At 38.1% G+C, this 24,443-nt stretch overlaps 1 protein-coding gene across 1 annotated transcript in view; it reads left to right on the top strand.

Annotated features, from left to right (window-relative positions):
• SYTL4 (synaptotagmin like 4) overlaps window positions 1-24,443 on the top strand; it is a 118,074-nt gene that overhangs the window by 61,443 nt on the left and 32,188 nt on the right. The window contains exons 6-7 of the mRNA XM_024578730.3: window positions 7,230-7,331; window positions 7,791-7,866. Coding sequence (XP_024434498.2) covers window positions 7,230-7,331; window positions 7,791-7,866 — 178 coding nt within the window. The remainder of the gene's footprint in view (window positions 1-7,229; window positions 7,332-7,790; window positions 7,867-24,443) is intronic.

The following is a 24,443-nucleotide window of genomic DNA, read 5'->3' as shown; positions in this document are numbered from 1 at the left end:
TCTTTCTGATATTTTATTGTTTGTGTACAAAAATGCCTTTGATTTCTGAATATTGACTTTGTATTCTGTGTTTTGCCAAATTTACTTATTAGGTCAAGTATATTTCGTGGAGCCTATAGGTTTTTTTTTTTTTTTTTATGTGCACTATCATGTTGTTTGCAAATAATGACAGTTTTACTTCTTTCTTTCATATTTAAATGGTTTTTATTTCTTTTTCTTGTCTGATTGCTGCATCTAGGACTTCCAGTACTATGTTGAATAAGAGATAAGAATGAACATTCCTGTCTTGTTTCCAACCTTAAGAGGAATGCTTGTAGTTTTTGCCCATTGAGTATGATGTTGGCAGTGGGTTTGTCATATGGGGTCTTTATTATTTTTAGGTATGTTCCCTATAATCCCACTTTGCCAAGAGTTTTTAACATAAATTGAGGCTGCATTTTAATAAATGATTTTTCTGCATCTATTGATATGATCATGTGGTTTTTATCATTCATTTTTTTGTGTGGTGAATTACACTTATTGATTTGTGAATGTTGTACCAACCTCCATTCCTGGAGTAAATCCCACTTGATCATGTTTTTGATGCATTGCTGTGTTTGATTTGCTAATATTTTGTTGAGAATTTCAATGTCTATGTTCATCAGGATATTGGTCTATAATTTTCTTTCTTTGTAGTGTCTTTACCTGATTTTGGAATTAATATAATTCTGGCCTATTAAAATGAGTTTGGGAACCTTCCCTCCTTTTGATTTTTATGAAATAGTTTGAGAAGGAGAGGTTTTTGTTTTTCTCCGAATGTTTGATAAAATTCACCTGTGAAGCCATCCAGTCCAGGGATTTTGTTTGTTGGGAGTTTTTTGATTACTGCTTCAGTTTCACTAGGTGTAGTCTCTATATGCAGATTCTCTGATTCTTCCTGATTTGGTTTTGGAAGATTGTATGTTTTAAGAATTTATCCATTTTGTCCAGTTTGTCCAGATGGTTTAATATAGTTGTTCATAATATTTTCTTATAATCCATTGGTGTCAGTAGTTATTTCTCGCCTTTTATTGCTGATTGTATTTATTTATGTCCTCTCTCTTTTTTTCTGAATGAGTCTAGGTAAAGGTTTCTCAATCTTTTTTTATCTTTTCAAAGAAGTAGCTCTTGGATATTTTGATCTTTTGTATCTTTTTTAGACTCTACTTTATTTATTTATGCTGTGATCTTTATTATTGCCTTTCTTCTACTCACTTTGGGTCTTGTTTGTTGTTCTTTTTAAATTCCTTTAAGTGTGAAGGTAGATCGGTTTTTTGAGCTTCTTCTTTGTTTGTTTGTTTGTTTGTTTTCGATAGGCCTATACTGCTATGAATTTCCCACTTCGGATTGCTTTCCCAGTTTCCCACAGATTTTGAATTGTTGTGTTGTCATTTTCATTTGTTTCAAGTTATTTTTTAATTTCTTTCTTGATCTTGTTGTTGGCCCTTTCATTGTTTAATACCATGTTATTTAGCTTGGATGTCTTTGCATGTTTTTCAGTATTCTGCTTGTGATTGATTTCTAGTTTCATAGCATTGTGATCAGAGAAGATGCTTGATGTGATTTCAATCTTCCTAAATTATTGAGAGTTATTTTGTTTCTCACATGTGGTCTATCCTAGAAAACATTCCATATGCACTTGAAAAGTATGTATATTCTGCTTTTTCTGGGGTGAAATGCTCTGAAGATAATTAAATCCATTTGATCTAGTGTGTCATTTAAAGCCACTCTCTCCTTGTTGGTTTTCTGTCTGGAAATTCTGTCTATTGAAGTCAATGGTGTGTTGAAATCCCCAACTATGAGAGCATTTCTGTCTATCTCTCCCTTTATGCCAATCAAGATTTGCTTCACATATTTAGGTGTTCCAATTTTGGGTGCAAAAATGTTTACTAGGGTTATATCCTCTCATTGGAGTATTCCCTTTATGTACTTCCATTATGTAGTGTCTTTCTTTGTCTCTTACATTATAAAGTTTCTCTTCTTTGCCTTGGTTTTAAAGTCTGTTTTGTCGGATATAAGTACTGCCACCCCAGCTTTTTTTTTTTTCCTTTCCATTTTCATGTCATATCTTTTTCCATCCTTTTATTTTTAGCCTGTGTGTATCTTTCAATGTGAGATGGGTCTCTTGGAGGCAGCATATAATGGGTCTTGTTTCTTATCCATTAAGCTACCCTATGTCTTTTGGTTGGAGCATTTAAGCCATTTACACTTAAGGTGATATATATTTAGCACCATTTTATTGTTAGACCATTTCCTCTTTTTTTCCTTCTGGTTTTATTCTTTCTTAAGGCAAGCCCTTTAACATTTGTTGCAATACTGGTTTGCTGTTAATAAACTCCTTTAGCTTTTTGTTGTCTGGAAAGCTCCTTTTTCCTCCTTTAATTTTAAATGATAATCTTGCTGGGTAATGTAGCCTTGGTTGTAGGCCCTTGCTTTTCATCACTTTGAATATTTCATGCCACCCCCTTGTAACCTGAAATTTTTCTGTTTAGAAATCAGATGACAATATACTTGGTGCTCTCTTTTATGTAACTACCTACTTTTGTCTTGCAGCTTTTAGGATTCTCTCCTTGTGTTTAATCCTTTTCATTTTAATTAAGATGTATCTCAGTGTAGGCCTCTTTGGGTCCAACTTGTTTGGGACTCTCTGTGCTTTCTGTGCTTGTGTGCCTTTTTCCTACAGGAGATTAGGGAAATTTTCAGTCATCATATCTTCAAATAGGTGCTCAATCCGTTGTTCTTTTCTACTTCTGGTATTCCCATGATGTGGATGTTGTTACTTGTCATGTTGTCCAAAATGTTTCTTAAGTTCTCCTCATTTAAAAAAAAATTTGTTTGTTTGTTTTTGCTGCTCTGTCTGGGTGTTTTTTTTCTGGCTTGTCTTCCAAATCACTGATTCAGTCCTGTGCTTCATCTGTCCTGCAGGTTATTCCTTCTAGTGTATTATTTGTTTCAGATATTGCATTCTTTATTTCAGACTGGCCCTTTTTTATGGTTTCTATGTCTTTTTTCATGCTGTTGAGTATCCTTATAATCTTTATAAACTTTCTATCTGATATATTACTTGTCTGCATTTCATCTAGTTCTTCTTCTGGAGAATTCTCTTGTTCGTTCATTTGGGGTCTGTTTCTTTGTCTTCCCATTTTGGCTGCTTCTTTGTATTAGTTTCTATGTGTTAGGTAGATCTCCAAGACTCTGGTGTAGGCCTTTGTCAGACACTGCTTGTGACTGGCCCCAGTCAACCTTTTTGGAGCTATCTGTGATCCAAAGCATGTGACTCCCTCTGCTGCACCTGTTTATATGCAGAAAGGACCAGGCTGTATACCAAGGCTGGCTTTTATCCATACTGGGCCCCAGGGAGGTTCAGCTGAAGTCTCATAGAGCTCCCAGATTTCTACCTTAGTTGTAAAACTAAAGAGTGATATAGCCTCAAGCTTTAATCAGCAGTCCTAAAGCTCCACAGTGTGGGGCAGAATAATTCCTGTGGATGGGGCTATTGCTTCCCCTCAGGCTGATGCCATTCAGAGAGGAGTGCTCTGCCTGAGAAGGATGACTTCTGCCATATGGGGAATGACTTAGCACGGGGGTGCTGGTAGCTGCTAATTCAGTTCTCTCCACAGAGGCATGAACCCCAGACTCCTCTAAGTGTCTGTAGTCCACTCTGCCCTCCCCCTATTGGAGTCCACGGTAAGTGGCTGCTATCGAAATTTTGTGCATTGTGCCTTTAAGAGCTTCTTTGATCTTCAGCTCTCTCCCCCAGACAGACAGAAACCCTGCTGCTTTTTACAGTTGGGTGGTATTTGGGTTCCTTTCTGGCTCTGGTATTATAGGCTGGGAAGCCAGCCTAAGGTTTAGACCCCACACTTCCCAGGAGTAATCCCCTGGCTGCTGAAATATCCCTCAGGAGCTTCACCTGCCACCTATGGGAGCCCAACCAGCCCTCTCCCAACTCTGCATTCCCTACCAGTCTTGTTGTGGTGAAGTGGTTTCTTCTGTCTGCCCATGGTTATAAGACTTCTCTCCAGCTAGTGTTCACTTGGTTATCCCAGATGATTTCTCTACAATCCTGTTGTAATTCCAGGTTGGTCCTGGGAGGAGGTTAGTGTAGCTTCTACTTACTCCTCCACCATCTGGGATCTCACATATTATTTTTTCTTTTTATAAATTGAAGTAAAATTTACATAGTATACAATTAATCATTCTAACACTTTATACAATTCAGTGGCTTTTAAGTACTTTCAGAATGTTCTGCTACTATCACCACTATCTAATTTTAGAACATTTTCATCACTCTGAAAAGAAATCCCGTACCTACTAAGTAGTCATTGTCCCATTTCTCCCAGCTGCTAATGTACTTCCTGTCTCTATGGATTTGTCTATTCTAGACATCTTGTATAAATGGAGTCAACAAAATGTGGCCATTTGTATCTGGCTTCTTTAACTTAGCATAATGTTTTTGAGGTTCATCCATGTTGTAGCATGTATCAGGACTACATTTCTTCTTAATGTCAATAATATTTCACCGTATGTATAAACCACATTTCATTTATCCATTCATCCATTCATGAACATTTGGGTTGTGTCCCCCTTTTGGCTATTATGAATAATGCTGCTATGAACATTTGTGCACAAGTTTTTCTGTGGACACATGTTTTCAGTTCTCTTGGATATATACCTAAGTGTGGGGTTGCTGGATCATATGGTAATTCTATAGTGGATTTATATTTTAAAAGCTCTGTTTGACTGTTTAATTGAGGATAGATTGTGTGGGGACAAGGGCATAAGTAGGGAGTTCAGTTAGGAGGCTATTGCAACCACCCAGCAGCTGGATCATGATGGTTTGGACCAGAATAATGGCAGTGGAGAGGGTGAGAACTGGTCAGATTCTAGATATACATTGAAGATAGAGCCAAGAAAATTTGCTAACACACTGGATGTTTATTTTGAGAGAACAATGGTAGTCAGGGATGGTTCTTAAGATTTTTCACCTGAGAAAAGAAAGAAGGGAGTAGCTATTTGATGAACTTAATGGAAGAGCAAGTTGCGGGGAGGATTAGAGCTTTGGTTTTATACTTGATGTGTTTGAACATCCAAGCAGAGATGTCAGTAGGCTCTTGAAAATATAAGTCTGGCATTTGAGTTAGAGATAAACATAGGAGTTACTAATTTATAAAGAATATGAGACTAAAGATCACTCACGAATAATTCTAAATAGTGAAGAGAAGCAATCCAAGGAATAAGCCTGGACACATTCAAATATTAGAGGTCTAGGACACAAGGAAAGACTAGCACAGGAGACTGAGAAGGAGTAGCCAATGAGGTCAGAGGAACAGGAGAGTTTGATGTCCTGGCAGCCGAGTGAAATTACTTCAGATAATTTTTTTCTTTTTTGCTGCTCTCACAATTTCCTTAAGGTATAAGAGGCCCAGGAATTGTGTCCTATCCTTTAGAGATGAAGATTTTTTTTTAATGCCTAGCATCATTCTTCATTAAGCTGAAAAATATGTCTGCTCTTCTGAATACTGTCTTTAAACCATACTGCTTATTTATGTATATACTTTAAGCCCCACTGAGGGCATTTAGTCAAGAATTCAGTCAATAAATATGTGAGTGTCCACTCTATCCTAGTTTCTTTTCTAATCATTGGGAACACAGCAGTGAACAAGATACATGATCGCTGATCTCACAGAACCTAGTCTAATGGAGAAAGACATTAAACAAATCATTTGTTTAAATTATTGAACAAATTAATTTCCTTAAAGACAAACAAATAATTATATATGCGATGACTGCTACAAAGAAATCAAAATGCTTTAAAAGCACAAAGGAAGGTTATTAATGCAACCTTGGAGTGGCATGGCCACAGAGTTATGGAGGGATTGACATGTAAAAAGAGACCTGAAGAAGGAGTAGATTTATCCAGATGAAGAAAAATGGCCATTGTGAAAAGAACATCCCAGGCATAAAAGAAGGAAGAGGGAGAGTGTTGTCATATTAAGGGAACTAAAAGAGCTTCATCATTGTGGAATTTAAGGTATAAGGTGAGGCCCTTTGCCCATGGGCAAAGGACCTGAACACACACTCCTCCAAGGAGGACATACAGAAGGCCCAGAGGCATGAAAGGATGCTCAGCATCAAGAGCCATCAGAGAGATGCAAATTAAAACCACAATGAGATGCCTCTTCCCACCAGTCAGAATGGCCATCATAAACAAATCAACAAACAACAAGTGCTGGTGAGGTTGTAGAGAAAAGGGAACCCCAGTACAGTGTTGGTGGGAATGCAGACTGGTACAGCCACTGTGGAAAACCGTATGGTATTTCCTCAAAAACTAAAAATGGAACTGCCCTTTGACCTGGCAATTCCACTGCTGGGATTATACCCTAAGAATCCTGAAACACCAATCCAGAAGAACCTATGCACCCCAATGTTCATAGCAACAAAATTTTATAATAGCCAACTGCTGAAAGCAACCTGAGTGCCCATCTTTAAACAAGTAAATCTAAAAACTATGGTACATTTACACAATGGAATACTATGAAGCAGGAAGAAAGAAGGAGCTCCTACCCTTTGTGGCAGCATGGATGGAGCTGGAGAGCATTATGCTAAGTGAAATAAGCCAGGTGGTGAGGGACAAATACCATATGATCTCACCTATAGGTAGAACCTAATCAACAAAACAAGCAAGCAAAATATAACCGGAGACATTGAAATAAAGAACAAATTGACAGTGTAACCAGAGGGGAAGGGGATAATGGGGGAAAAAGGGGAAGGGTCATCAAGGAACCATGTATAAAGGACCCATGGACAAAGCCAAAGCAGGGTAGGAAGAGGGTGGGAGGTGGGGATGCATGGGGTAAAAGGATGTGATTGGGGGAAAATAGAGACAACTGTATCTGTACAACAATATAAATAAATAAATAAATAAATACATAAATACATAAATAAATAAAGTATAAGTTGAGATGGAGGGTGAAAGATGAATCCTGAGAGATGAGCAGGGATCAAGTCATAAGGATTTTCTTGACGTACTAAGGAATTTGGACTCAGTCCCGATAACAATGGGGAATCACTGAACTGTTTTAAAAGCACTCAGATATTTATCTTAGAAAAATCATTTAGGCTACCATTGCCCATGGGTTGGAAGGAAGCCTGATTCCTGGCAGGAGAGCCCACTTCCTTTATATCTTGGCTCTTGGGTTTTATTCTAGTGTGCCATTTGAAGTGCCCAAGCTGAAAAGTGGAAAGAGTGCACTGGACGCTGAGAGTGAGAGTCTGGATAGCTACGTGGCTGACTCAGACAGCACAACCAGGTGAGATCTCCCTAAGTTCCTGTGCATCTGCTCAACCCAAGGTCCCACTTTGTTCTCCAGCATGAGGATGTAGGGTGCCTATACCTTAAGTGTTCCTGATTTCTCCTCAGCAAGTCAAATGAAGTCCTCCCTCTGACCTTGCTACAAGTCTTTCTGTAGTACTTCAACAGTTGTCTCTCACCACAGCCTTCAGGAGCACACTAACTTCCACAGGCTGCTGTACCTTGGAGGAGTCTTCCTGGACCAGCAGAAACAGATGATGCTGTCCTTTAGGAATGTTTGTGTTCATGCAAAGTTGCTTATGTTCCTTCAAGGGAAATCTGATGTGAAATTTACCTTCCGGTTTTGGTTGCTACAATGACCCCAATCCAGTGGCTCTCCTTCCATAGAGCTTGGGTCCCTTGATAGAACAGGAAGGAGAAGAGGTAGTTTTGTTTTAACTTCTGTATCTACCTTCAGGAGAGACTCTCTGGATAAATCTGGCCTTTTTCCAGAATGGAAGAAGATGTCTGATCCCAAATCTCAAGTAGAAAAGGTAAGTCAGTCTATCAATCTCTCTCTCTCTTTCCCTTTGTGTGCGTGTGTGTGTGTCTCTCTCTCTCCACTTTCTCTTCACTCTTTCCCTCCCTGCTCTTTCATTTTTCAGGAAAAATTCAACTGAATAAATTTTACTTCAGATTCTCTTCAGAGCATTTTCTAAGGTTCTGCTTGAAACAAGAGTAAGTAGGTTTTGTACTACTTCCTAGGATTAAATTAATTTCCTAAGATTAAGCTTTCCTTTAAGTTTGTAGTAGTTTAGCGAAACTGTGAGCCTTCTTTTTTCATTTTTACTAACTTTTTAAAAATATTTTTCTATTACAGTTTACATTCAATAATATTTTGTTTTAGTTTCAGGTATGCCACATAGCAGTTACACAATCATGTACTTTATGAAGTAAACACCTCAATATTTCATGAACCCACCTGGCATCACATATAGTTATTACAATATTATTGACTATGTTCCCTATGCTACAATTTGTATTTTGTGGCCATTCTGTAACTACCAATTTGTATTTCCAATCACTTTACCTTTTCCACTCGATCCCCAAAACCCTCCCCTTTAGCAACCATCTATCAGTTCTCTATATCTATGAATCTGTTTTTATTTTATTTTTCTGTTCTTCAGTTTCCACATATAATTGAAATCATATGGTATTTTTCTTTTTGTGTCTAACTTATTTCATTTAGCATAATACTCTCTAGGTCCATCCATGCTGTCACAAATGGTAAGATTTCATTCTTTTTATGGCTGAATAATATCCCATTATGTATATCACTACTTTTTTATCCACTTATCTGTAGATGAGTACCTGGATTGCTTTCATATCTTGCCTGTTATAAATAATTCTGCAATGAACATAATAGTGCATATGTTCCTTCAAATTAGTGTTTTTGGTTTATTCGATTGAATCCTAAGATGTGAAATCACTGAGTCATAAGGCAGTTCCACTTTTAATTTTTTGAGGAACCGGCACAGTTTTCCAAAGTGGATGAACCAAGTTACAATCTCATCAACAGTTCATGAGGGTTCCCATTTCTCCAGATCCTTGCCTACACTTGTTGTTTGTTGATTTATTGATGATAGCCAATCTGACGGGTGTGAGGTGATATCTCATTGTGGTTTTACGTTTCATTTCTCTGATGTTAGTGATATCGGCCATCTTTTCATATGTCTCTTGGCCATCTGTATGTGTCCTCTTTGGAGAAATGTCTATTCAGGTCTTCTGCCCACTGTTTAATTGGATTGTTTTTTTGTTGTTAACTTCTCTGAGTTCTTTTTTTATTGTTAAACTTTCATTTTTTATTTCATTTTTTAAAATTTTATTGTTGTTCAAGTATAGTTTTCTACATTTGCTCTCCACCACTCCCCCTCCACCCCAGCCATCCTCACCTTCCTCTCCTGATTCCACCTACCCTTGGTTTTGTCCATGTGTCCTTTATAGTTGTTCCTCAAAACCCTTCTCCTCTCCCCCCCATTATCCCCTCCTACCGCCCCTCTGGTTACTATGAGGTTTTTCTTAATTTCAATGTTTCTGATTATATTTTGCTTGCTTATTTGTTTTATTGTTTAGGTTCCACTTATATGTGAGATCATATGGTATTTGTCTTTCACCACCTGGCTTATTTCACTTAGCATAATGCTCTCCAGTTCCATCCATGCTGTCTCAAAGGCTAGGAGCTCCTTGCTTTATGCTGTGTAGTATTCCATTGTTAAAATGTACCATATTTTTTTGATCTATTCATTTACTAATGAGCACTTACATTGCTTCCAGCACTTGGCTATTGTAAATTGTGCTGTTATGAAAATTGTAGTGCATACGTTCATATGGATTGGTGTTTCAGGGTTCTTAGGATAAAATCCTAGCAGTGGAATTGCTGGGTCAAAGGGCAGTTCCATTTTTAGTTTTCTGAGGAAATTGCATACTGTTTTCCACAGTGGCCTCACCAGTCTGCATTCGCACCAACAGTGCACTAGGGTTCCCTTTTCTCCGCATCCTCTCCAACATTTGTTTGTGGATTTGTTTATGTTGGCCACTCTGACTGGTGTGAGATGGTACCTCATTGTGGTTTTAATTTGCATCTCTCTGATGGCTAGTGATGCTGAGCATCTTTTCATATGTCTCTGGGCCCTCTGTATGTCTTCCTTGGAGAAGTGTCTGTTCAAGTCCTTTGCCCATTTTTTAATTGGGTTTTTTGTCTTCCTGGAGTGGAGTCGTGTGAGTTCTTTATATATTTTGGAGATCAGGCCCTTGTCGGAGGTATCATTAGCAAATATGTTTTCCCATACTGTTGGTTCTCTTTGTAATTTGGTGCTGTTTTCTTTAGCCATGCTGAAGCTTTTTATTTTGATGAGGTCCCATTTGTTTATTCTTTCCTTTATGTCCCTTGCTTTAGGGGATGTGTCTGTGAGGATGTTGCTGTGTGGAATGTCTGAGATTTTCCTGCCAATGTTTTCCTCAAGGACTTTTATGGTGTTACAACTTATATTTAAGTCTTTTATCCATCTTGAGTTTATTTTCGTGTATGGCGTAAGTTGGGGAGAGAGTTTCATTTTTTTGCATGTAGCTGTCCAGATCTCCCAGCACCATTTGTTGAAGAGGCTATTTTTACTCCATTTTGTGCTTCTTCCCCCTTTGTCAAATATTAATTGACCATAGAGACTTGGGTTTATTTCTGGGCTCTCTGTTCTGTTCCATTGGTCTATGTGCCTGTTCTTATGCCAGTACCAGGCTGTTTTGATTACAGTGGCCTTGTGATACATTTTGATATCACGTATTGTGAACCCTCCTACTTGCTATTCTTTCTCAAAACTGTTGCAGCTATTTGGGGTCATTTATGGTTCCATATAAATTGTGGAAGTGTTTGTTCTATATCTGTGAAGTATGTCATTGGTACTTTTAATAGGGATTGCATTGAATCTATAAATTGCTTTAAGTTCTGAGTTCTTTATAATTTTTGCATATTATCAGGTATATCATTAGCGACTATGTTCTCCCATTCAGTAAGTATTCTTTTACTTTTGTTAGTGATTTCTTATGTTTTGCAAAAACTTTTTATTTTAACATAGTCCCATTTGTTTACTTTTTCTTTTGTTTCCCTTCCTTTAGGAGACATATCAGAGAACATGTTACTAAGGGAAATGTCAGACATTTACTACCTTAGTTTAACTTAAGAATTTTATGGTTTTGGGTCATAAACTTAAGTCTTTAATCCATTATTCTGGTATGTGGTGTAAGAAGGAGATCTAGGTTTTTTTTGTTTGTTTTTTTATGTGTCAGTCCATTTTCCTAATACCATTTATTTACTGATATATTTATTTTAATCCTTACCTGAGGATATGCTTATTGTTTTAGAGAGGGAGGGAGGGAGGGAGAGAGGGGGAGAGAGAGGGGGAGAGAGAGAAAGAGAGAGGGAGAGAGAGAGGGAGGAGGAAGGGGAAGAGAGAGGAGTGGAAGGAAGGGAAGGGAAGGGAGATATGAGAGGTGGGTATGAGAGAGAAACATCTATTGGTTACCCCCTGTACATGCCCTGACTGGGAATTGAACCCACAGCCTTTTGGTTTATGGGACAAGGCTCCAACCCACTGAGCCATGGAGTGAGGTCCCAAAAACAATTTCTTGAACAGACTGTCATGACCCCATTTGTTCTTCCTTTGTCATGTATTAACTGATCATATTGGTGTGATTTTATTTCTGGGCACTCTGTTCTGTTCCATTGGTTTATGTGTCTGTGTTTATGCTGGTACCATACTGTCTTGATTACTATGGCCTTAATGTATGTTTTGATATAAGTACTGTGTTACCTCCAGCTTTGTTCTTCTTTCTCAAGATTGTTGTGGCTATTAGGGTTCTTTTGTAGTTCCAAAATTTTTTGAATTATTTGTTCTAGGTCTGTGAAATATGCCATTGGTATTTTGATAGGAGTTGCATTGAATCTATAGATTGATTTGGGTAGTATGGAAATTTTAATGATGTTAATTTAACTTCCTGAGCATAGTATATGCTTCCAATTATTTTTATGTTCTTCAGTTGTTTTTTTCTTCAATGTCTTAACAATTTTCTGAGTACAGGTCTTTTACATTCTTGGTTAAATTTATTCCCAGGTATATTTTTCATGTAATTGTAAATGGTATAGTTTTCTTAATTTCCATTTGTAAAAAAATTTTATTGTTACTATATTAGTGTTGTCCTGATTTTTCTCCTTTGCCCTCCTCTGTCCAGCCAATCACCAGCTCCCACAATCAGTCCCCATAGTGTTGTCCGTGTTCATAGGTCATTCAAACATGTTCTTTTACTGTTCCCTTCCCCTTCCTTCCATCATTATCCTCACCCTGCCCTGTGGTCACTGTAAGTCTGTTCCATTTTTCCAGGCCTATGGTTCTGTTATGCTTATTAGATTATTTTGTTCATTAAATTCTTCTTATATGTGAGATCATATGATATTTGTCTTTCACTGAACGGCTTATTTCACTTAGCATAATAATCTCCAGTTGCATCCATGCTGTTGCAAAAAGTAGGAGGAGTTCCTTCTTTCTTTGTGGTGCATATTATTTCATTGTGTAAATGTACTGTTTTTTGATCCACTAATTAACTGAGGGGCACTTAGGCTCTTTCCAGCACTTGACTATTATAAATAGTGCTGCTATGAACATATTGATGCTTAGGTTCTTTCGAACTGGTGATTCTGGATTCTTAGGCATATTCCCATCAGTAGAATCACTGGGTCAAAAGGCAGTTCCAGTTTTAATTTTTTGAGGAGATTCCATACAGTTATCCACAGTGGCTACACCAGTCTGCCTACCCACCAACAGTTCACTAGGGTTCCCTTTTCTACCCATCCTCCCCAGCACTTGTTGTTTGTTGATTTATTAATGATGGCCATTCTGACAGGTGTGAGGTTATATCTCATTGTGGTTTTAATTTGCATCTCTCTGATGGCTAGTGATGTTGAACATCTTTTCATGTCTATGGGCCATCAGTATGTCCTCCTTGGAGAACTGTTTGGTCAGGTCCTTTGCCCATTTTGAATTGGATTTTTTGTCTTCCTGGTGTTGAGTTGATTGAGTTCTTTATATGTTTTGGAGATCAGACCCTTGTCTGAGGTATCATTGGCAAATATGTTCTCCCATACAGTCATTTTCATGATGGTTTCTTTGGCTATGCAGAAGCTTTTTAAATTGATGTAACCCCATTTGTTTATTTTTTCTTTTATTTCCCTTGCCCTAGGAGATATATCAGGAAAAATATTACTGTATGGAATATCTCAAATTTTCCTGCCTATGCTTTTCTCTAGGACTTTTATGGTGTCATGACTTGTATTTATGTCTTTCATACATTTTGAGTTTATTCTGATATATGGAATAACTTGGTCATTTAATTTCTTTTCTTTATTTGCATATATCAGTGTAGTTCACCCAACAGCATTTATTGAAGAGTCTAGTTTTACTCCATTTTATGCTTCTGCCCCCCTTGTCAAATATTAATTGACCATTGAGACCTGGGATTATTTCTGGGCTCTCTATTCATTTCCATTTATCTATGTGTCTGTTTTTATGCCAGTACTAAACTTGTTTGATTACAGTGGCCATGTAGTATAATTTGATGTCAGGTATTGTGTATCCTCCAACTTTGTACTACTTTCTCAAGATTGCTGAGGCTATTTAGGATCATTTTTGATTCAGTATACATTTTTGGAATATTTGTTCTACATCTGTGAAATATGCCATTGATATTTTAATAGGAATTGCATTGAATCTATAAATTGCTTTGGGTAGTATGGATATTTTAATGATGTTTATTCTTCCAGTCCATTACACGGTATATGTTTCCATTTATTTGTATCTTCCTTATTTTCTTTCTTCAGTGTTCTATAGTTTTTCTAGTACACATCTTTTACCTTCTTCATTAAATTTAATCCTAGATACTTTATTTTTCTTGTTGCTATAGTAAATGGGATTTTTTCCCTAATTTCTGTTTCTGATATTTCATTGCTGGTGTACCAAAATGCTATCAATTTCTGAATATTGACTTTGTATCCCACTATTTTACCAAATTCACTTATTAGATCAGGTAGTTCTTTGGTGGAACCTATAAGGTTTTCTATGTACACTATCATGACGTTTGTGAATAATGAGTTTTATATCCTCCTTTTCAATTTGGATGACTTTTATTTCTTTTTCTTGTCTGATCACTGTGGCTAGAACTTCCAATACTATGTTGAATAGAAGTGGTAAAAGAAGACACCCTTGATTTGTTCCTGATCTTAGGGGGAAAGCTTTTAGTTTTTGCCCATTGATTATGATGGTATCCATAAGTTTCTTGTATATGGCCTTTATACAAAAAGGAGCATATGTTGAAGTATGCTCCCTCTACTCCCACTTTGCTGAGTGTTTTTATCAGAAGTGGGTGCTGGATTTTTTCAGTTGCTTTTTCAGCATCTATTCATATGATCATGTGGTTTTCATCCTTCATTTTGTTTATGTGGTATATTACATTTATTGATTTGCATCCCTTGGATGAACCCCACTTGACCATAGTATATGATCTTATTAATGTATTGCTAGATCCAAATTGCCAATATTTTGTTGAGGATTTTAGCATCAATGTTCATCAGAGATATTGGCCTGTAGTTTCCTTTCTTTGCTGTGTCTTTACCTGGATTTGGAATTAGGATAATATTGGCTTCATATAAAGAGTTGGGAGACTTCCCTGTTCTTGAAATTTTTGGAATGGTTTAAGAAGGATAGGAGTTAGTACTTTTGTAAATATTTGGTAAAATTCACTGGTGAAGCCATCTGGTCCAGGGCTTTTGTGTGCCTGGAGTTTTTTGATTCCTGCTTCTATTTCACTAGTTGTTATCAGTCTGTTCAGGCTTTCTGCTTCTTCTTGATTCAGTTTTGGAAGATTGTATGTTTCTAGAAGGTTATCTGTTTCACCCAGGTTGTCCAATATCTTGGCATGTAGTTTTTCATAGCAATTTCTTACAATCCTTTGTGTTTCTGTGGTATCAGTTGTAACTTCTCTTTTGTGTCTCATTTTATTTATTTGGGTCCTCTATCTTTTTTCTTGATGAGTCTGGTTAAATATTTGCTAATTTGTTTATCTTTTCAAAGAACCAGCTCCTGAATTTATTGATTCTTTGAATTGTGTTTTAGTCTCTATGTCATTTAATTCTGCTCTGATCTTAATTCTTTCCTTGTACTCACTCTGGGCTTTGTTTGTTGTTGTTCTTCTAGTTCTTGTAGATGTAGGTTTAGTTTGGTTGACATTCTTCTATCCTCTTTAGGTAGGACTGTATGCTATGAAATTCCCTCTTAGGACTGCCTTCACTGGGTCCCATAGATTTTGGTCTGTTGTGTGTTCATTTTCATTATTTTCCAGATGCTTTCAGATTTCTTTTTTGACCCCATTGTTATCCCATTTATTATTTAATAATATGTTATTCAGTCTCTATGTATTTGAATGTTTTAGAGTTTTTTTCCTTGAGTTTGATTTCTAGTTTCAAGCCATTTAGATCAGAGAAGGTGCTTGATATGATTTCTGTTTTCTTGATTTTGTTAAGGCTTATTTCATACCCTGTCATGTGGTCTATCTTTGAAAATGTTCCATATGCATTTGAAAAGAATGTATATTTTGCTTCTTTGGGGTGAAATGTTCTGCATGTGTCAATTAAGACCATATGATCTAAAGTGTCATTCAGTTCCTCAGTATCCTTGTTGATTCTTAGTTTCAGAGATCTATCCATTGTAGACAGTGGGGTGTTAATATCTCCTATGGTGACTGTGTTGCTGTTGATATCTTTCTTGTAGTCCTCCAAGATTTTCCTTACATATGATGCCATGTTTGAGTGCATATATGTTTACAAGAGTTATAATCTCCGGCAGGACTACTTCCTTAAGTATTGTGTGGTGTCCTTCTTTGTCTCTTGTTATGGCCTTTTTTTGAAGTCTATTTGGTCTGATGTAAGTATTGCTACCCAGATTTTTTTCATGCCCATTTGCTTGGAATATTTTTTACATCCTTTCCCTTTCATCCTGTATAGATCTTTTGTTCTAACATTATCTGTTGTAGAGCATATATATGTGGGTCATATCTTCTTATCCATTCAGCTACCCTATGTTTTTGGATTGGAGCATTTAATCCATTTACATTTAAGGTTATTATTGATAGGTACTTATTCATTGTGATTTTTCCTTTGTACCTGTGTTCCTCTCTCTCCCTTTTACTTCATCTTCTTTGTTTTTTAAGATGTTATTTATTTTTAGGCAGAGGGGAAGGGAGGGAGAAAGAGAAGGAGAGAAACATCAGTGTCTGGTTGCCTCTCATGTGCCCACTACTGGGGACCTGGCCTACTACCCAGGCATGTGCCCTGACTGTGAATTGAACCAATGGCCCTTTGGTTCACAGGCCTGCACTCAATCCACAGAGCCACACCAGCCAAGGCTAATTCATCTTCTTAAAGCAGTCACTTTAGCATCTCTTGCAATGCTAGTTTGGTGGAGATGCACTCTTTTAAGTGTTTTCTTGTCTGAGAAATTCCTTATTTCACCTTCCATATTAAATGAGAGCCCTGATGAGTAGAGTAGTCTTGTTTGGGGGACTTTGCTTTACGTTACTTGGAATATTTCATGCCAACCCTTTTTGGCTTGTTGTGTTTCTATTGAGAAATCAACTGATACCCTATCAGGTTTCTTACTCAGGTTTCTTGTAGTTCTCACTGAGCTCCTTGAGCATTCTTATAACCATTACTTTGAGCTCTGTGTCTAATAGATTGCTTGCCTCAATTTCATTTAGCATTCTTTCTGGTAATTCCTCCTTTCCTTTCAATTGGGGATTGTTTCTTTGTCTCCCCGTTTTAGGTGACTATTTTTGTTTGTTTCTGCACATTGTTCTGCTTTAAATTCCTGTTTTGGCGTAGTGTTCTTCTGTGGTAGGAGACCTGTGGGCCTCAGTTGTGTAGTTGAACTAGAACTCTTGGGATGCCTTCTCTGCCATGTATGTAGGCTCTGTTGTTGTAGTTGGATTTTGGTTGTGTTGGATCATTCTTTGGTGGGTACTTCCCTCCAGCTGGCTGACTGAGCATCACACCACCCGCCATGTCTTGTGTGCTGTTGTACATGTGCTGCCAGAACAAAACACGACAACCAAAAGAGAATACCCACACCTGTGAAAATAATGCCCAATCACAACCACAATATCAACAACAAATGAGCAAATGTCAATAAAAGTGGAAAGCGATTAAGACTATTATAAGAAAGGAAAAACAAATGTGAGATGAATAACTGAAAGAAAAATTATTTTGAGAGGGTAGAGCCAGAAGAAATAATAAGAGTAGGGAATAGAAGCAAAGACAAGAAGAAAATAAAATTTACATCATAGATTAAAAAGGGAGAGAAAAAGGCAAAATGCACTAAGAAAAAGGGAGAGGACAATAAGAAGTTTAAAAAAAAAAGAAACAAAATTGAAGAGAAACATCCACCACACCAATATAAATGACAAATTAACAAAGATTACTATAGGTGGAAAGTGAATAAGAGGGAAAGAAAAGTGATTTTTAGAGAATAGAGAGAGAAAAAATAATAAGAGTGAGGAATGAAAACCAGGCTAAGAGAGGGGAAAAGTAAAATTTAAGATGAAAAGAAGGGCAGGAGGGTAATGGCCAAGATGGAGGCATAGGTGGAAACCCTTCACTTCCTTGCACAACCAAAAGGAGGATAACAATCAATCTAAAAACAATAAACAACCAGAAGTGCCAGAAAATCAAACCACATGGAACTCTGACAACCAATGAATTAAAGAAACAGTGAACCAGACCAGTAGGAATGAGACGGGGTAGACAGGTAGATGGAGAGGACCCCTGGCAAGGTGGTGGAGTGCATGGGCGAGGACAGCTGAACAGAAAACTGAGACTCAGAGCTGACTGTGGACTACATTGGAGGGGTTGCCATGGTGAGAGAAACTCCCAGTCTCACACAAGAGTTCGTTGGAAAGTGGGGCTAGAGCTGAGCAAATGAGCTGCATTGTTCCTTCTCTGACCCCTCCCCCACAGACAGGGCCACTAGGAAGCAAAGAAGGTCGCCCCACCCTGGTGAATATCTAAGGCCCCACCCCCTTACAACTTAATAGGTGTGCTGAGACAAAGAAATGTGGCCCAAATGAAAGAATAGAGAAAACCTCCAGAAAGAGAGCTAAGTGATGAGGAGATACCAATCTATCTGATGGAGAGTTCAAATCCCTGTTAATCAAGATGCTCACAGAACTGATTGAGATTGGTCAAAAAATGAAAGAGCAAATGAAAGATACTCAAAGTGAAATAAAGAAAAATATTTAGGGAACCAACAGTGACAGGAAGGAAACCAGGACTCAAATCAACAATTTGGAACAAAAGGAAAAAAATAAACATCCAACCATAACAGAATAAAGAAACAAGAATTCAAAAAAATGAAAAGAAGTTTAGGAACCTCTGGGAAAACTTTAAACATTCCAATGTCTGAATTATAGGGGTGCCAGAAGCAGAAGAACAAGAGCAAGAAATTGAAAACTTGAACAAATAATGAAGGAAAACTTCCCCAATCTGGTGAGGGAAATAGACTTCCAGGAAGTCCAGGAAGCTCAGAGAGTCCCAAAGAAGTTGGACCCAAAGAGGAACACAACAAGGCACATCTTTAAGTTACCCAAGATTAAAGACAAAGAGACAATGTTAAAAGCAGCAAGAGGAAAGGAGACAGTTACCTACAAAGGAGTGCCCATAAGACTATTAGCTGATTGCTCAAAAGAAACCTTGCAGGCAAGAGGGGGATGGAAAGAAGTACTTGAAGTCATGAAAGGCAAGGACCTATATCCAAGATTACTCTATCCAGTAAAGCTATCATTTAGAATGGAAGGGCATATAAAGTGCTTCCCATGTAAGGTCAAGTTAAAGGAGTTAATCATCACCCAGCCCTTATTATACGAAAGGTTAAAGGGACTTATCTAAGAAATTGAAGAAGATCAAAAACTATGAACAATAAAATGACAACAAACTCACAACTATCAGCAAATGAACCTAAAAAAAAGAAAAACAATGAAATCAAAAACTAAGCAAACAACTAGAACAGGAACATAATCAGAGAAAGGGACATCACATGGAGGGTTTTCCGTGGAGAAGGGGAGGAGAGGAATAGGGGGAAAATGTACAGGGAATAAGAAGCATAATTGGTAGGCATAAAATAGATGGGGAGAGGTTAGAATGGTGTAGGAAACAGAGAATTCAAAGAATGTATATGTACAACCGATGCAGATGAACTAAGTTTGGGAGAATGCTGGATGGTTGGGCGGTGTAGGGGGGTAAAGGGGGGAAAATTGGGAAAACTGTAATAGCATAATCAATAAAATATACTTAAAAAAAAAAGAAGGGCCAGAGGAAACCAAAATGGAGTAGGAGAAGGGAACAGTAAAATATGAGATTTGAAATACAAAAATAGTGAACCTCTAGGAATAAAATGAAGAAATGCAACAACAACTACCATATCAACAACCAATGACTGAAGATTAATAAAGATGGAGAGAGAATAAGGATGTTGTATGAAAGGGAAAAAGAATATGAGATGACTAATGGGAAGAAAAATGGTGTTGAGGGGCTGGAAGGAGGAAAAATATTAAGAGTATAGAATAGAAACAAGGTGTAGAAAGGGAAAATAAAATTTAAAACAAATATAAGAATAGGAGGGAGGGTAAAATATGAGATTTGAAATAAACAAATAAAAATTAGTGAAATAATAGGAACAAACTTGAAGAAAAAGAAAAAAATGTTAAGCTCTTCTGTAGAAAAATAACTGAAATAATGAAAACCATGGTGGAATTCATCTGAGCAGAATCTAGTGTTGTCTATTGTCTTCTCTTTCTGGATCTGCCCCTGGTGATGTCAGAGGGTGTTCTACGGTAGCAGCCTGTTCAAGACTACAGGCAATCCACAATCTATGGCTGTTTCCTTCAGGCTTGGCTTGCTCCACTGTTCTACTCTGCCAACTTTCCATTAGCACAAGGCCCAGGAGTGGTTCATCTACTGTCTGAGAGCACGTACAGTACCACCTCCACCTGCCCCCAGAGGAGGACTCCAGTGCAATAGGGAGGGTGGAATACTTGGGTCACCCCCTGGGGGTGCTGTTAAGTCTTCAGGGAAGATGGTGAGAATGTTTCCCTGCTGCCTCCTCACCATATGTCTTGGTATGTCATAGATTATTTCCAATAATGTATGGTTTCTGGTGAATTAGCTGTGCCATTTTCGATGAGGGACCAGTCTGTGTAAAAGGGGAACTGTGTAGCTACATCAGAAACTTAGGTGTCCAGTACCTGGCCATCTAGTCCCCAGCCTGCCACTCTTGTAGGAGACTCAGGCCCAAACTCCACTCTGCACAGCATGGGAAAAAGAGACAGTTACCTACAAGGGACTGTCCATAAGAGTGCCAGCTTATTTCTCAAAAGAAACCTTATAGGCAAGAAGGGGCTGGAAAGAAGTATTCCAAGTCATGAAAGGCAAGGACCTACATCCAAGATTACTCTATCCAGCAAAGCTGTCATTTAGAATGGAAGGGCAGATAAAATGCTTCCCAGATTAGGTCAAGTTAAAGGAGTTCACCATCACCAAGCCCTTATATGAAGTATTAAAGGGACTTATCTAAGAAAAAAAGGATCTAAAATATGAACAGTAAAATTACAACAAACTCACAACTATCAACAACTGAACCTAAAAAACAAACAACAACAACAAACTAAGCAAACAAGTGGAGCAGCAGCAGAATCACAGAAATGGAGATCACATGGAGGGTCATCAGCAGGGAAGGGGAGGGAGGAATAGGGGAAAAGGTACAAAGAATAAGTAATATAAGAGGTAGGTAGAAAATAGACAGGGGGAGGTTAAGAATAGTATAGGAAATGTGGAAGCCAAAGAAGTTATATGTATGACCCATGGACATGAACTAAGGTGGGGGGGTGAATGCAGGTGGGAGGGGGTTGCAGGATGGAGGGCAATAAAAGGGGTGCAGTGGGACAACTGTAATAGCATAATCAATAAGTGGGACAACTGTAACAGCATAATCAAATTGATTATGCTGTTACAGTTGTCCCATTGCCCCCCCTTCACTCCACTCCATCCTGCCCACCCCCTCCCTCCCACATTCCCCCCTATAGTTCATGTCCATGGGTCATGTTTCTTTCTTCCTTCTGGTCCACACCATTGATTTGAGTTCCAGTTTCCTTCCCATCACTATTGGTTCCCTGTATATTTTCCTTTGTTTCTCTTAGCATAGCCTTCATTTTTTCATCTAATTTCTGACCAAATTCAACCAATTCTGTGTCTTCCTGATTACCAGTGTTTTGAACTGTGCATCTGATAGGTTGGCTATCTCTTCGTTGCTTAGTTGTATTTTTTCTGGAGCTTTGATCTGTTCTTTCATTTGGGCCTTTTTTTTTTTTTTTTTGGTCTTGGTGCGCCTGTTACTTAAAGGGGCGGAGCCTTAGGTGTTCATCCGGGCTGGGTAACGCTGGTTCCTGCGTCAGAACGCTCTATGTGGGGGAGGGGTCCGATAGGGAGCAATGCTGCTTGCTCCACTCTCTGCCGGATTTCATTCACTCCCTCCACTATCCACAATCAAACTGGGCCCTTCTGGTGCTGATTCCCAAGTGGGTGGGTTTGTGTACGTCCTAGGACCCTGTGGGTCTCTCCAATGAACTCTCCTGTGAGGTTCAGAGAGTCTCCCACCTCAACCCCCACAGGTGTTTTCAATCAGTGGTTTGAGGCTTTATTTCCTCACGCAGGAGCTCTGGGTTGCATGGTCTGTCACCTGTTCCACCAGCTGCTGCCTTGCTGGCCAGCTTTGCCCACCCTGTTCCACAATCCGCCACCTCACTGGGTCTGCCAGCTGCTGCCTATCCTGAGTCCTCTGCACCCGGCTGCCCATCTCTGCCCCTCCTACCGGTCTGGATGAATGTTTCTTCTTTATCTCTTTGGTTGTCAGACTTCCATACAGTTCGATTTTCTGGCAGTTCTGGCTGTTTTTTTGTTTTTTAAATTGTTGTTGTCCTTCTTTTGGTTGTGCGAGGAGGCACAGTGTGTCTACCTATGCCTCCATCTTGGCCGGAAGTCCCCTCAATAAAATATATTAAATATATAAAAATAAAAAATAAAAAAACAAATACTAAAAGAAGAAATCCTTAGTTTCCCTTTTTGATAGTTCATTACTGGTGTATAAAATTTCAACCAATTTCTAAATATTTTGTATCCTGCTACTTTACTGAATTCATGTATCAGTTCTGATAGTTTTGGTGGAATCTTTACAGTTCCCTATGTATAATATCATGTCATCTGCAAATGATGATAGTTTTACTTCTTCCTTTGCAATGTGGATACCTTTTATTTTTTCTTCTTGTGTAATTGCTGTGTTTAGGACTTTCAGTATTATGTTGAACAAGAATAGTGAAAGTGGACATCCCTGTCTTGTTCCTGATCTTAAGGGAAATGATTTTAGGTTTTGCTCATTGAGTATGTCAGCTGTGGGTTTGTCAAATATGACCTTTACTAGTTTGAGGTATCTTCCCTCTATTCACACTTTCCTAAGAGTTTTTATCATAAGTGGGTGTCAGATTTTGTCAAATGCTTTTCCTGCATATATTAATATGATCATATGATTTGTATCCTTCATTTTGTTTATATGATGTATCCCATTAATTGATTTGTGGACTTTGAACCAATCTTGTACCCAAGGAATAAATCCCAGTTGATCATGCTGCATGATTTTTGTAATGTGTTGCTGAATTTGGTCTGCTAATATTTTGTTGATGATTTTATCATCTATGTTCATCAGAGTTATTGGCCTATAATTTTGTTTCTTTGTAGTGTCTATCTTGTTTTTGAATCAAGATAATGCTACCCTAATAAAATTACCTTGGGAGTTTTCTCTTCTTTTGAATTTTTTGGGATAATTTGAGGAGGATAAGTGTTAATTCTTCTTTGAGAGTTTGGCAAATTTCAACAGTAAAGCCTACAAGTCTAGGACTTTTGTTTGTTGGTATATATATTTTTTTATTTTGTTGGTTATAATTAGTCTGTTTAGATATTCTGTTTCTTCCTTTTCTTTTTTTTTTCTTTTTTAAAAACTTCAGCTCTGGCTGGTGTGGCTCAGTGGATTGAGTGATGGACTGCGAGGTAAAGGGTTTCTGGTTCAATTCACAGTCAGGGTACATGCCTGGGTTGCAGGCCAGGTCCTTGGTGGGGGGTGTCTGAGAGGCAACTACACATTGCTGTTTCTCTCCCTCTCTTCCTCCCTCCCCCCTCTCTAAAAATAAATAAGTAAAATCTTCTTAAAAACTTCATATACTTTATTGTATTTTTTCCATTACCATTTAATCCCTTTATACTCCCCTCCCCTCAGCAACCACCACACTAGTCTTGGAAAATTTTAGGTTTCTAGAATTTATCCATTTGTTTTGGAGTGTCCAATTTGTGGGCATATAATTGTTCATAGTATTTTCTTAGGATATTTTGTGTATTTTATGTCAGTTCACGTTCTCCTTCATTTCTAATTTTATTTATTTTAGTTGTCATGATCATTTTTCTGATGAGTTGGTTAAAGTTTTATCAATATCGTTCCTCATTTCTAAGGACCAGCTCTTGGTTTCATTAATTTTTTTGTATTTTTTAAAAAGACTCATTTATTCATCACAATTAGACTATGACATTTAGCAATAAACAGCTTAGGTGCAGAAGAAATATCTACATTGAAACTCCTTGTTGGAATGCTCTACACTTTCTACAGAACAGAAACTCAAATACACCTATTACACAGTCACAAATATAGTCCTTGAGGGTTTTGCCTGTACACATGAGTATTGTCTAAAACATTTCCTTTTTTGTAGCAGCTAGTCCCTGCCACCACTATGCTTGGCTGAATTCACAAAGCTGTTGTAACCTGAAGCTTTCCTGTCACCTCTGAGACTCTCTTCTCCTGCTAAGCTTTGTTTCCTATGAGTAATTAAGATCACCTTTAACTGGAGCATAATCAATAGAAGAAAAAAGCAAACAAAATATAACCAGAGACATTGAAGTTAAGAACAATCTAACAATAGCCGGGGGGGTGGGGGGAGGACAGTGGGAAGAGGGGATTACAGGAACTACTATAAAGGACACATGGACAAAATCAAGGGGGAGGGTGGAGGTGGGGGAGGGAGGTGGGTTCAGCTGGGGTGGGGTGGAGGGATGGGGAGAAAAGGCATACAACCGTAATTGAATAACAATAAAATTTTTTAAAAAAAGATCTTATGCTGCTGCTCCTGGAACTGCCATAGCCACCTTGGTTTCATGGTTTAGCAAAGTATTGGCCTCCTCCACCATGGGGGCCAGAGCTTGTGCCTTCAAATTTCCTCCTTTCATGAGTCCAAAATTTGAAGATTGTTATAATCACCAAAATCAGTGTAGCTTCTTTGACCTCCCACATTGCTTTCTTCATTACCAAATCCATTATAGCCATCTCCACTGCCACCATATCCACTACCACCACAGCTGCCACCAAAGCCACCTGGACCACTGGAGTTCCCT

The sequence above is a fragment of the Desmodus rotundus genome, chromosome X (genome assembly GCF_022682495.2).
Source record: "Desmodus rotundus isolate HL8 chromosome X, HLdesRot8A.1, whole genome shotgun sequence".
NCBI lineage: Eukaryota > Metazoa > Chordata > Mammalia > Chiroptera > Phyllostomidae > Desmodus > Desmodus rotundus.
The sequence above is the reverse complement of the archived record's forward strand: the minus strand, read 5'-3'. Positions and strand labels throughout refer to the sequence as shown.